Below are 14102 nucleotides of genomic sequence, written 5' to 3'. Positions count from 1 at the left end.
TAAGAAGAGATGGGCCCTCAGCACCCCCACCGGGGGCCTGAACCTTTCTTCAGGAAAATGAGACTCACAGCGTTGGATCCTAGGGCCGAAGATCCACCTGCTTATGGACTGAGGTTTTTAGAGACCGAGTCTGAGGACTCCTCAGGGGCCTAGTGTCCCGCTGCAAAGGTCTCAGACAAGGTGAAGTCTTTAGGAGATCCTTCTTCTCAAGACTGGTGTCTGAGTGGTTTTGGGGGTCTGAGACTCCCCACCCCACGAGCATATGTGACCCTTTTACCCCAGTTATAAGGGACTGAAACATACCTTGGGGATACAGTATCCCATTTTCCCCTCTGTAACAGGGGTTTGAGGCCCTCCCACCTTGGGCCTAAGCTTTTTGTCAGGGACATACGACACATGCCTTGGGAACTTGAGCCTGAGGCTACTCCTCAGGGGACATGGGCAACATGGGATCCCAGAGATGATGTCTGGGGCCTCCCTACAGATCTTTGCCTACTTTTAAGGGCCTGAGACCCACTCTGCCAAGGACACTTGAGCTTTCTTTCAGGGACAGGAGACTCATACATACCTTGGTGACTTGTGTGTCTAGAGGTAAGGTCTGAGCTTCCTCCTCAAGGAACTTAAGGTGTACACCTGAGAAACAGGAGGACTGCTCCCCCCAGACCTGAGCCCTGAGACCCTTCCCTTGGGGCATGGATAAAGGATCCCTGTGGAACAGGGTCCTGAGTCTACCTCCAAGGGTTTGAATCCTACCTCAGGTGTGCGAAGGCCTGTTCCCCACCTTAGGACCTGATTTCTGAACCTGCCCTGAGGGTACTGTCACCTCACCTCAGACAACTTACATACACCCTAGTCTTAGGGGTCATTTAGGGACATAAGATTTCCTGCCTCGGGGACTTGGGCCTTAGACTCCCAACTCCTTTTGGGGACATGAATAGGGTAGGATTCTGAGGAAAAGAGTCTGGGCCCGAGCTTTCTCTCTGGGACAAGATACCATTTGCCTTAGGGACTGGGGACCTGGCTCCCACTTGGGCATGAGGGTCTCCTCCTACCATACCAGGCAATCCTTTCTGTCCAGGGAGAGGAACGTGAGGTCATCCTCTCCCGTTGGACAGAAGGACCTGGATGCTCTTCAGAGTCATATGAACCCCTTATCCTGAGCTCCCTCGTGGCCAGGGCCAAGAAGGTCCTCCTGCTTTCTATGAGAAGATTGTCAGGTCCTGGGGACATGGAGTCTGGAGCCTCCCTTCTGAAACCAGGAGCGATTCCGAGTCTCTCCCTGACCTAGCTATGCTTGCTTCTCACCTCTAGGTCATATAATAAGGTTTGAACTGCTTTTGACAAGCTTTTTTCTTCCCAGGGACAGGAAAGGGGTTTGGGACATCGCCACTCTGGGGAAATTCTCCTCCCACATTCCTTTTCCCCTTGGCTCAGGTAAATCTTTCTGTACTTCACAGGGGCCCCAAGCCTTGTCTTGAGCTCCTTGTTCTTGGTCCCTTCCTCCCATCATTAATTCTGGCACAATAAGCCATTTGTACTCAAGGGTCAGGATCAGTTATTTCTTCTCTCCCTGGTTGGGTAGTTTCTTTCCTCCTCTAGAAGCAGGGAGCCATACATCACTGGTCCTAGGGACAGAGGAAAAACATCCTATGCAGCCATGATAACTCAAAAACACCTCCTTACTTCCCTCCCTTGCGATACATCCCTGGTCCCAGGGACAGAGAGAAAGAACATCCTATGCTGCCATGGTAACTCAAAAACACCTCCTTATGCCCCTTGCAGTCCCTCCCTTATACTTGTCCCCATGGGACATGTCCCCAAGAGCATGGGAGTAAGCCGGGCATAGTGGTGCGTGCCTGTAGTCCCAGCTACTCGGGAGGCTGAGGTGGGAGGATCACTTGAGCCCTGCAGTTCAAGACCTGCTTAGCAACATAGCGAGACTTCATCTTTATTAATAAAAAAAAAAAAAGAATATGAAAATCAAGTTCTGTGGGTTCATGAAACCTGCCCTTCCCAATGACAGGAGAGGCTTTCTGTCCCCACACTTCTTAGGACAAAGAAGGTGATCCTCTTCTCCCTGCCTCACCTGGTCCAACTTGAGAGCTTTTGGGGATGAGAAGAGGGAAGATTCCTCCTGCCACCCCAGTCTTGGTCCTAAACTGTCAGTAGGGGTGGTTGTAGCCTGGAGGTCAGTTGGATCCTTTGGGAAGAGAGGTGGCGTTGAGAGGGAGTCTGGATGGCTATTCTGGGGTTCTGACTACTTGGGCTTCCTCTTTGTCCTGATTCTCTTGTATCCCTACTTCCTTTAGGAGTCTTTTTGGCACTCTGGGGTCCAGGTGCTGGGTGGGTGGTGATGTCAGGGGTTCCCAGGCGTGGCTGTCTTGCTGAGAGTCTGCTCTATGAAAAGGTTGGCCTGTAAGCATTCTGAGTTTGGAGACCCCACAGAGCTCTTTGAGAAGGGGCATGTGAACTGAGGTGGTGGAAAAAGCTGGGCGTGGCACCGTAGTTGGTGCCTGGGTTCCAACTCTGGGTCTTTCAGGGCTTTGCTGGATGAACCAGGGTAGGTTCTACCTATGCTCTCTGGGCCTCAGTTTCCTCACTAGCCAGGCAAAATGCTGGTGAGGTGTTGTTTAGCTTTTGGATTTTAGGGAACTCAGTCCAAAGCTCTCTGGACCTGGAGGTGGCAAAGAATGGTGGATGTCTTTTGAGGAGGAACTGGGTTTCTCCCCTCTCTTCCTGGCTCCTCTGTTGCCTCTCAGCCATCCAAGCTTGGTGGGCGGGACAAGCAGCCTGTTTTGTGTGAGGCTCAGGGTTGATGAACAGCCATTTTTTGTGGGCAGTCATGTTGTAATGAACAAGCTCAATGGGATTTCCTGTCAGGAGGCCTGTTGGATAGTGGTGTAGAGAGGTAGAGTTGTGTGTGGAGTTTGAGTTTTGGAGCAAGGCAAGCTTTGAGCCATCATCCCTCAATTCTCTCATCACCTTCCAGACCTCAGCATCTCCTCCTTACCTGCTTTATAGCTTTAGGCAAACTATTTCCCCCCTCAGCTGCCCATTTTGCAAAAGTTTGTCCATGCCCAGTTGTATCTGACCTTGCTCACCTTGGACCTTGGCTGGTTCTTCCTCTTGCCCAGAATGGGCAGTTTGCCCCAGGGTCATCTTGGTTCTTCCTAGGAGCCTTTGTCCACTCCTAGTAACCTATCTTTGGTAGCAAAGGCCCTTCATTTGGCATCTAGGAACCTGCTGATTTCTTGGGCTCTTCTTACCCCAACTGGAATTGGGTAGCTAGCTGGTGGGGAAGCAGGAAGGGATCTCTGCCCAGGCAACGTGGATTTGAGTCCTGTTTTTGCAGTAAGCTTTTGTGTGGTCTTCAGGCAGTTCCCTTTTCTGGTTCTTGGTTTCTCCCTCCATGAAATGGGTAGTGGTCAGGAGGGAGGTTGGACTTATTGCTCTGAAGCAAGTTATAGTCTCTTCCCTGCTCCCACTCCCCTCACCTTTCATGAAAGTTTTAAGTGGGACCCCTTGGCCTTTGGGGATTGTGCTAGGACATTTCAAGCAGTGTTCAACATCCTTCTTGGCTGGTGCTGAGCCCTTGGGTGTGTTTCTTTTGACAACTTTAATGAGATGTAATTCATGTACCATACTATTCACCTATTTGAAGTGTACAGTTCAGTGGCTTTTAGTATATTCACAGAGGTGTGCGTCCATCACATCACTACAGTCAATTTTAGAACATTTTCATCACCTTAAAGAGAAATCCAGCACTCTTTAGCTATGATCCCCCAATTTCCTCATCTCTTTCCAGCCTCTGGCAACCACTAATCTACTTTCTGGCTTGATTGATTTGTCTGTTCTGGATGTTTCATGTAAATGGAATAATAGAATATGCAGTTGTTTGTTACTTGGCTTTTTTCACTTAGCATAATATGTTCAAGGCTTATCCATGTTGTAGCATGTATCAGTACTTCATTCCTTTTTGTTACTGAATAACAGGACCTTGGGTTTTTTTGTTTTTTGTTTTTTGTTTTTGTTTTTGTTTTTTTTTAAGGTGGAGTCTCGCTCTGCTGCCCAGGCTGGAGTGCAGTGGTGCAATCTCGGGTCGCTGCAACCTCCGGCTTCCGGGTTCAAGTGATTCTCCTGCCTCAGCCTCCCGAGTAGCTGGGGCTACAGGCGTCTGCCACCACGCCCAGCTAATTTTTGTATATTTAATAGAGATGGGGTTTCACCATGTTGGCAAAGCTGATCTCCTGAACTCCTGACCTCAGGTGATCCGCCTGCCTTGGCCTCCCAAAGTGCTGGGATTACAGGTGTGAGTCACCGCACCCTGCCGATCTTAGAGGTTTTTAATCCCCCTGCCCTCAGTGGCCTAGCCAAATGTTGGGGCCTTGCTCTTCTCCCCTTCTGCCCTGGAGGGCTTGTATTGGTCCTTAGAGAGTAGTGTGTCTATGTTTCTCGTTGGATGGGTTGCCTTGCCTGTGTTTTTTTTGTTTTTTTTTGTTTTTGTTTTTTTTTTGAGATGGAGTCTCACTCTGTCCCCCAGGCTGGAGTGTAGTGGCGCGATCTTGGCTCACTGCAAACCTCCGCCTCCCAGGTTCACACCATTCTCCTGCCTCAGCCTCCCGAGTAGCTGGAACTACAGGTGCCTACCACCTCGCTCGGCTAATATTTTTGTATTTTTAGTAGAGACGGGGATTCACCGTGTTAGCCAGGATGATCTCGATCTCCTGACTTCGTGATCCGCCCACCTCGGCCTCCCAAAGTGCTGGGATTACAGGTGTGAGCCACCGCGCCCGGCCCCCTGTGTTTTGTCCATGGAACCAGGCTAGTGTTCCTGGGTGCTTTGCTGGAGGGGGTGGTCTTGGCACCAGGGCTGCTGGGACAGAGCTGTGAGTCACAGAATGCTAAACACCTCTTGGCCATGGGCTCTGGGAAGACATCTGTCCATGAACTGCCACTGCTGCTGCCATCTTTTGCCCCCCCACCCCCCCGCCCCCCACTTCAGTGGCAGCTCATCCATCCATAGGCAGGGTCAGTAGTTTCCCAGGCTGAGAAGGGAGATTCCAGGCCCCTGCTGCCTTAATTCTAACCTCCCACCCTGGAGGATGGTAGGCAGGTGGACCTTGCAGAGTGGGATCCATGCCATATTGTCTCACACCTGTGAGGCACTAGGGAACAGACACCAAGGAGTGCTACCAAGGGGGGTGTGTTAGTTTCCTGTGGCTGTCGTGACAAATGTTACCACAGACTGGGTGGTTTAAAACAACAGAAATTGGCCGGGTGCAGTGGCTCACCCCTGTAATCCCAGAACTTTGGGAGGCCGAGGCGGGTGGATCACGAGGTCAGGAGTTCAAGACCAGCCTGGCCAAGATAGTGAAACCCCATCTCTACTAAAAATACAAAAATTAGCTGGGTGTGGTGGCGGGTGCCTGTAATCCCAGCTACTCGGGAGGCTGAGGCAGAGAATTGCTTGAACCCAGGAGACGGATTGGAGGTTGCAGTGAGGTGGAGGTTGCAGTAAGCTGAGATTGCGCCACTACTCCAGCCTGGGCAACAGAGCGAGACTCCATCTCAAAAAAAAAAAAAAAAAAAGTTTATTCTCTCACAGTTCTGGAGGCCAGAAGTCCACAATCAGTTTCACTGCATCCAAATCAAAGTGTTGGCAGGGCCACACTCCTTCTGGAAGCTCTCAGGGAGAATTTAGACCTTTTCTAGCCTCTCATGGCTGCCAACATTCCTTGGTTTATGGCTGCATCATTCTAATCTCTGCCTCCATCTTCACCATCGCTTTCTCTGTATATGTGGTTTCCTTTTCTGTCTGTATCAAATTTCCCTCTGTCTCTCTTTTATAAGGACACTTGTGATTGCATTTAGGTCCTACCTGATACTCCAAGATAACCCCCCATCTCCAGATTTAATAATGTAAGTTAATTACATCTGCAAACACTTTTTTTCTTTTCTTTTTTTTTGAGATGGAATCTCGCTCTGTCACCCAGGCGCAGTCTCGGCTCACTGCAACCTCCGCCTCCCGGGTTCAAGCTATTCTCCTGCCTCACCCTCTTGAGTAGCTGGGATTACAGGCTCCCACTACCATGCCTGGCTAATTTTTGTATTTTTAGTAGAGATGGGGTTTTGCCATGTTGGCCAGGCTGGTTTCAAACTCCTGACCTCAGGTGATCCACCCGCCTCGGCCTCCCAAAGTGCTGGGATTACAGGCATGAGCCACTGTGCCCAGGCTTTCTTTTCGGACAGCGCTGGCCTCTGTCACCCAGGCTGGAGTGCAGTGGCGTAATCTTGGCTCATTGCACCCTCCACTTCCTGGACTCAAGTGATCCTCCAGCCTCAGCCTCCCTAGTAGCTGGGACCACAGGTGCAAGCCACCATGCTTGGTTAATTTTTGGTGTTTATTTGTTTGTTTTTGAGACGGAGTCTCGCTGTGTCACCCAGGCTGGAGTGCAGTGGTGCAATCTCGGCTCACTGCAACCTTCGCCTCACAGGTTCCAGCGATTCTCCTGCCTCGGCCTCCTGAGTAGTTGGGATTACAGGCGCCTGCTACCATGACCAGCTAATTTTTGTATTTTTAGTAGAGATAGGGTTTCACCATGTTGTCCAGGCTGGTCTCGAACTCCTGACCTCAGGTGATCCACCCGCCTCGGCCTCCCAGAGTGCTGCGATTACAGGCGTGAATCACCGTGCCTGGCCTGTATTTTTTGTAGAGTTGAGATTTTACCATGTTGCCCAGGCTAGTCTTGAACTCTTGAGCTCAAAGCGATCTGCCTGCCTTAGCCTCCCAAAGTGCTGGGATTGCAGGCATGAGCCACGACTCCTGGCCCTACCTTTTTCATTATAAGGTAACATTTACAAGTTCCAGGGGGGTTAGGGTTTGATATCTTTGCGTGGCTATTAATCAGCCTACTAGAGAGACTTTTTTCCCTCCTGGGGAAGGGAAGGGAATGGAACTCATTAAGTGGTCTCTTACTGGGCAAAGCCCTGTAATATTTGAGTCTGCCCAGCATCCCTATTATTGGGAAGCTTGGTATCCCCATTCACAGATTGGAAAACTGTGGCTCAGAGCAGTTCATCATCACATGGCTGCTAATTGGTGGAGCTAGATTGGAACCTAAGTCAGTTGGGTTCCACAGCCTGCTCCAACTTCACTTGGGCCTTTAGACCACTAGGTTACAGAATCTTGCCTCAGCTCCTGGGATCCTCTGGTGTTAGGGAGCTTTACTCAGCCTTTTTGTGGAGGCTCAAAGATATGGAGGGATTTTCCCACAGGCTCAGCAATGAGTTTGCAAGGTTCACAGCCTCCTCAGGCGAGGGCATTGTTGGAGCTTAAACTTATCTATGGCTGAGCTATCGCCTACCCCCCCCCCCCCCCCACTAGCCCTTCCTGAGCAACATTTTCTCCCCAAAAGGAGAAAGAGAAGGGCCAGAGCCCAAACTCTTCAGGCTGCTGATGACAAAGCTGGTAGGTGGCTAGCAGTCCAGCCTCTAGATCCAAGCCTGGATGCCAGTTTGACTGCCCCAGGACCCAAACCCTGCAGTGCAAGGGGCCTATTCAGGTCTCTTTCATGTTTAGAGACAAACCAGGATATTCTGTGGATGGGCTGCAAGGTATGTCCTCAATGCTGTGGCTCATGGGGGCCTTCCCCGTTGCCTCTACACTAGGCTTTGCTGGTATCCAAACTCCAGCTCCTTTCTCTTTCTGCCTTTGTTTTTTTGTTTTTTGTTTTGTTTTGTTTTGTTTTTTTTTGAGACATAGTCTTGCTCTGTTGCCCAGGCTGGCTGGGGTGCAATGGTGCCATCTCGGCTCACTGCAACCTCCACCTCCCGAGTTCAAGCGATTCTCCTGCCTCACCCTCCCAAGTAACTGGGATTGCAGGCACACACCACCATGCCCTGCTAATTTTTTGTATTTTCAGTAGAGACAAGGCTTCGCCATGTCGGCCAGGCTGGTCTTAAACTCCTAACCTCAGGTGATCCTTCCGCCTTGGCCTCCCAAAGTGCTGGGATTACAGGCGTGAGCCACCGTGTCTGGCCTCCTTTCTGCCTTTGTAAAGTGAGGGTAATGTTTCCTGCCACCTGGGCTGTGGTCAGGACAATTAAATGAGGTCACCCTTCGCATCTGGCATGGGGCAGGTATTCAGTTAATATGAGTTCATCTTTCTTCCTGGCCCTCCCTGCTTACCTGCCTACTACTACCCAGAACTTTAGCTCTATTGAATTCATTGCTGGGCTCCAGGCATTCCTGGTACTTCGTGGCAGAAGTGACTTCATTTCTCATCCAGTTAACAAGCATTTTTGGAGGTCTTGGTGTTTTAATCCTTTGGTCAGGTGGCACCCCCTCTCAGGTGCTAGCCTTAATGACTGTGTTTTTTTTTTTTTTTTCTTGAGACAGAGTTTTGCTCTTATTGCCCAGGCTGGAGTGCAATGGTGCGATCTCAGCTCACCGCAACCTCCACCTCCCGGGTTCAAGCGATTCTCCTGCCTCAGCCTCCTGAGTAGCTGGGATTACAGGCATGCACCACCACGCCCAGCTAATTTTGTATTTTTCAGTAGAGACGGGGTTTCTCCATGTTGGTCAGGCTGGTCTCAAACTCCCGACCTCAGGTGATCCGCCCACCTCAGCCTCCCAAAGTTCTGGGATTACAGGTGTGAACCACCGCGCCTGGCCCAATGACTGTGTTTCTTTTCTTTTCTTCTTTTTTTTGAGACAGTCTCACTCTGTCGCCTAGGCTAGAGTGCAGTGGTGTGATCCCGGCTCACTGCAACCTCTGCCTCCCAGGTTCAAGCGATTCTTCTCCCTCAGCCTCTTGATTTAGCTGGGATTACAGGCGTGCACCACCATGCTCAGCTAATTTTGTTTGTATTTTTTAGTAGAAACGAGGTTTCACCATGTTGGCCAGGCTGGTCTTGAACTCTTGATCTCAAGTGATCCACCTGCCTCGGCCTCCCAAAGTGCTGGGATTACAGGCAAGAGCCACCGCGCCCAGCCTCTTTCTGTTTCATAACACCTGGCATTTACATTTTTCACAGCCTTGTTCATACCTTGTGGTGGTTACCTGTTTCCCTGCCCCTCTGCTAAGTAGTTTGTGAGCTTATCAAGAGTGGAGACTAAGTCTAATTCATTTCACTGTCCTCACTGCCCAGCCCAGTATCTTACTTAGTAACTACCTGGTAAGTCTTTCTTGAATGGATAAGTAGGAACCCCTCTCCTGTTTGATCTCCTTTTCTCCTCTCTTTTTCCCCTCTCTCCAAAGCCAGGAAGTCGCTGCGTTCCCTTCTTTTTAAGAACCCATTGTTGTGTCAGGTTTGGGACTATAGTTGTGGTTGCACCATCCCTGCTGGAGACCCCTGGCTGGGGCAGGCCCATGACTCTGGGAGATGGCTGACCCTGTGTGGCTAGGATGGGCTTGGGCGTAACTGGCTGGAGTGTGTTAATCCACAGGCTTGGGGGCAAGGAGGGGCACCTGGACCACTGGAATGTTGTTCACAAACAGGAGTCCTTGTGCTGCGCATGGAAGCTCATTAAGGGCTTCCAGGTGTCTTTGCCATCTCTAGAAATCCAGCCACATTTTCCTGCGGTGTGGGCCCTGATGATGGGGCTGGCTGGGTATTCCCTTGTCACCTCTTCCTCCCCTCCTGTCCTGCTACTCACCTAGGACTTTCTGGGGGTCTCTCAGTTGTACATAATCTCTGTGCTGATCTCTTCTTCTGTGATTGGCGACAACTTCCCCCAGTATATGGTATGTTATTTACAAAGCTTCTTTAGGTCCTGAAACTCCTCTGAACCTCTGGACAGCTCTGTCCGGTAGATCAACATATCCCCCATTCCATGGGAAACTGAGACTGATACCGGACAGCAAGTGTGTGGCAAAGCTGGGGTTGGAACCCAGAGCTCTTGCCTTCCAAACCTTGTGCTTACAACTTTGTCAGAGATGCTTCTCCTCTGGCTTTCTTAGGGGATGGGTTCCACCCCTTGCCTGAGCTGGGGAAAAATGGCCTTACAGATAGGTGGGCCCCTATGTCTGGTCTCTAATACCCCAGATCCTATAAATCCCTGGGCAGGCCTGTGTCCACAAGGAGCAGGCTTGGGATCCTGTAGTTTGCAGCCCTGTTGCTGGGTCAGGCTGGCTGCTTCTGGTAGCCAGCAGAGGGCGTGAGGGGCCCAGGAAAGGTCTGCTGCTTCTGGTTGGTTTTGTTTTGAAATGAAAGTTATGTTTTAAGAGGTTATGTGGTCATTATTTTTTTTAGTAAAAAAATACGCATTTGTACAGGTTCATTTAAGTTGAACCTTCGTGGTGCCAGGTGTGCTTTGGAATTTAGGAAAAATACAGAATTTATAAAACTTAGTGTATACTTTGTATTACATAACACCTCCAGCAGGGTCTGAGGCAGCACCTCATAATCAAACACCTGAATGTTTTCTGCATTGAAATATTTGAATATTCACCCCAAGTGGGATAAATAGATTCTTGTCAGTTCTGGTCAGGTTATGATGCCAAATGAATTAGATAAAGACTTTTGGGCTGGGCGCAGTGGCTCATGCCTGTAATCCCAGCACTTTGTGAGGCCGAGGCAGGCAGATCACGAGGTCAGGAGATCGAGACCATCCTGGCTAACATGGTGAAACCCCGTCTCTACTAAAAATACAAAAAATTAACCAGGCATGGTGGCGGGCACCTGTAGTCCCAGCTACTCGGGAGGCTGAGGCAGGAGAATGGCGTGAACTCGGGAGGCTGAGATTGCAGTGAGCCGAGATAGCGCCACTGCACTCTGGCCTGGGCGAAAGAGCGAGACTCTGTCTCAAAAAAAAAAAAAAAAAAAAAAAAAAGACTTGATTTTCAAAGCTTTTTGGGTTTAGTATAACTTTATAAAAGGGAAAGTGCAATAAAATCGCTGATAACACCAGGACTTAGGGATAATATTTTGCTGTCTAGCCTTCCCAATTTTGTGTACGTGTGTTTGTATACATACATATGTATATGTGTGTAGATATCTATCTGTTAAATGTGTTGAGTCACAGATGAGAGCATTGTTTGCACACTTTTGCCTTCTAGAGTATATCTCTTTTTTTTTTTTTTTTTTTTGAGACGGTGTTTCGCTCTTGTTGCCCAGGCTGGAGCACAATGGCGTCATCTCAACTCACCGCAACCTCTTGCCTCCCGGGTTCAAACGATTCTCCTGCCTAAGCCTCCCGAGTAGCTGGGATTACAGGCATGCACCACCATGCCCGACTACTTTTGTATTTTTATTAGAGACGGGGTTTCTCCATGTTGGTCAGGCTGGTCTCGAACTCCCGACCTCAGGTGATCCACCCACCTTGGCCTCCCAAAGTGCTGGGATTACAGGCATGAGCCACCACGCCCGGCCTATAGCATATCTTGGAATCCTCTAGCCCTTTGTCAGGTTCAGGATCTAGGCTCTTGCTAGTTACCCCCTCTTCACCACCTTTCCTAGATGAAACTCCTTGAGGTAGAGCCACATTCTCCACCCACACACTTGCTGGGTCTGAGTCTCTGGCTGCCTAGGGCAGTGTGGCTCCCTGGGCCAGGCCCTGCAAGGTCAACAGAAGTCATAAGGCATATGGGGCCACTGTTCTCAGGGCACCTAGGACCCTTTTGGAAGTAAGTCTTAGTTTCACTCAGCAACTAATTCCCTAAAAGAGTCTCCTACTTCACATGCATGGAGTGGTCAAACAGGGCTGAGAACTTTACCTTGGCCAGCGTCCTCTCTGTCAATGATCTAGGTCTCTCGGGAGCTTGAGGTTGGGGCCCTGGGGAGGGAGTACAAGTTTTCCCTGTTGCTGACCCCCACCTCTTCCCTCCAGCAGGAGCATTGGTTTGAAAAGGCCCTACGAGACAAGAAGGGCTTCATCATCAAGCAGATGAAGGAGGATGGTGCCTGTCTCTTCCGGGCTGTAGGTGAGTCTCTGCCTTAGTCCTTAAGGGCCTAGGGCTGCCCCTAAGCTGTGTCCCAGTTATCAGGAATAGCCCCTGAGACAGGGTTGAGGCAGAGTTAGCTAATCTTTTAGGGACTCTAGGCTCCAGCCTCAAGTTGGTATCTGACCTCTAGCCGTGGGTCTTGAGACGTTGTAGTGGTGCAAGATTAATATGAATAATAACAGCAAGAAGAGTGATAAAGAAAATAATATCCTTTGGGACACATTGTTCTGTCAGGGGCTACAGGAAACCTCTTTGATTCCCCTCTAAGCTAGGTGAGTTTAGGGACTATTGTTGCTTCCATTTGTCAGATGAGAAAAGTGGCTCAGAGATGGTGGGTGACTTGTCTGGAGTAAAATAATAAGTGGTAGAGTTCTGGAGTAAAATAATAAGTGGTAGAGTTAGGATTCAGTGTCTGGGTTAGATTAGTCTGAGGCCCATGCTCTTAACCATAGCACACTGCTGCCACCCTGGGCTGTATGACCCCTAGGTTTATACCCAGATCCCATCTCTGGTGTGTTGCAGGTCTCTGTTCCTCAGTCTGTGTGTATGGGGGCTATCAGACTAGATCTTTACAAATTTCTTATATCATAGAATTTTTTTTTCAACTTATATAAAAGTAGAGAGAATGATGAACCCTCATGTACCCATCATCCAGCTTCAAAATAGTCAATATGTGGCCAGCCTTGTTTCATCACTATCCCGCCCACTCTTTCTCACTCCCCTGAAAGAAGAATATTTTTAAAGCAAAACCCCGACATTGGATCATTTCATTCGTAAATATTTCTGTATGTTTCTCTGACAGATACAGACTTACTCTCTTCTTTTTAACATAATTAAAATGCCATTACTGCACCTAACAGAATTAATAATGCCTTAATACCATCTGTTATCCAGTCTGAGTTAGATCTTTGAGGCCATTTTGGCTCTGAGTCTGTGACCCAACAAGTAGTTGTGAGGTCCTGTGCTAGAGTGAAGGGGAAGCTGGGAATGTGACCTGATCCTCCCTCTGGTGCTCTGATATCTACCAAGGAAAAGTGCCCTCTGATAGGAGCTTTGAGCTGGGAGTCAGAAGACCTACCTTCTAGTTCTGGCCCTGACTCATAACTGCTGTGACACTTGGCCTTGGTCTTTCCGTCTGTGAAATGGTGTTGATTCTCAATGCCTCTTTGAGTTCTTTCTTGGTCTGCTATTCTCTCCGTCTGTGGGTACCCCCCATGTCTACTGGTGGGCTGGAGTGTTTTAGGCTCCATCCCTGGCTGCACAACTGATTCTTGGTATGACCTTAGGCAAGCAGCTCTTCTTTCCTGAGGCTGTTTCCTCATCTGTAAAATGGGGCTAAAAGATCCTAATGCTGTAACAATTTAATGAAGTTGCTTTGGCAAATGCCTTTAGTGCCTGACACATATGGTAGACCCTCATGGAACAGTAGCATTTGTAAAACCCAGATGCCATTTTCACTGGTGCCTCAGAGTCACATGTGTTTGTTGAAAGGGTGGAGTGAATGGTCTCCTCTCTATTCTGCCAAGCAGAAGAGGCTCAGGCAATGGGCTCTATTGGATGGGAAAAAAACTTACCCCTCCTACCCCTCTGGCTCAAGTTTGTGTTTTCCCTGGGATGTTTCCCAGAGGAAGAGCTGGGTTTCGGGGCATCTTGGACAAAAGAAAGGCAAAGAAAGAGTAGGTGGGGGCCTGTTAGGTGCTAGGCCCTGTGTTGAGACCTCAGGCTGGATGTGGGGTAAGCAGGGCTTCTGGTGGAGTTAGGATTAGAAAATGCAGCGGGCATCTGAGTCTTGGGCAGTCATTGAGGGTAAGCCTCGGGGCTGGCTAGTGAGGACCTGGCTTGTGTAGTAACTCATATCAAGAGCAGTGTGTGTGTGTGTATGTATGTATGTATCTAGCTAGCTGTTCTCCCCAAATACCCCCGACCCTTGGGGTTAGCTAGTGAGGACCTGGCTTGTTGTAGTAACTCGTATCAAGAGCAGTGTGTGTGCGTGCGTGCGTGCGTGCATGCGTGTGTATCTAGCTGTTCTCCCCAAATACCCCCGACCCTTCCTCCCACTGGGGCTTTCAGTAAAGGGCCTCTACTTAGAGGAAGAGCTGACCAGGGCACGTTGAAGGCCTTTCCTTATCGGCACTATGGCTACACATTTCCCCTGAC

At 49.5% G+C, this 14102-nt stretch overlaps 1 protein-coding gene across 8 annotated transcripts in view; it reads left to right on the top strand.

Annotated features, from left to right (window-relative positions):
- OTUD5 (OTU deubiquitinase 5) overlaps positions 1–14102 on the top strand; it is a 36199-nt gene that overhangs the window by 2305 nt on the left and 19792 nt on the right. For all 8 annotated transcript variants that reach the window (XM_063721280.1, XM_063721279.1, XM_024240757.3 and 5 more), the window contains exon 2: positions 11831–11924. In XM_063721280.1, the coding sequence (XP_063577350.1) occupies positions 11831–11924 (94 nt within the window). The remainder of the gene's footprint in view (positions 1–11830; positions 11925–14102) is intronic.

The sequence above is a fragment of the Pongo abelii genome, chromosome X (genome assembly GCF_028885655.2).
Source record: "Pongo abelii isolate AG06213 chromosome X, NHGRI_mPonAbe1-v2.0_pri, whole genome shotgun sequence".
In the NCBI taxonomy this organism is placed as follows: domain Eukaryota; kingdom Metazoa; phylum Chordata; class Mammalia; order Primates; family Hominidae; genus Pongo; species Pongo abelii.
Note: the sequence above shows the minus strand (reverse complement) of the source record. Positions and strands in the feature narration are given on the sequence as shown.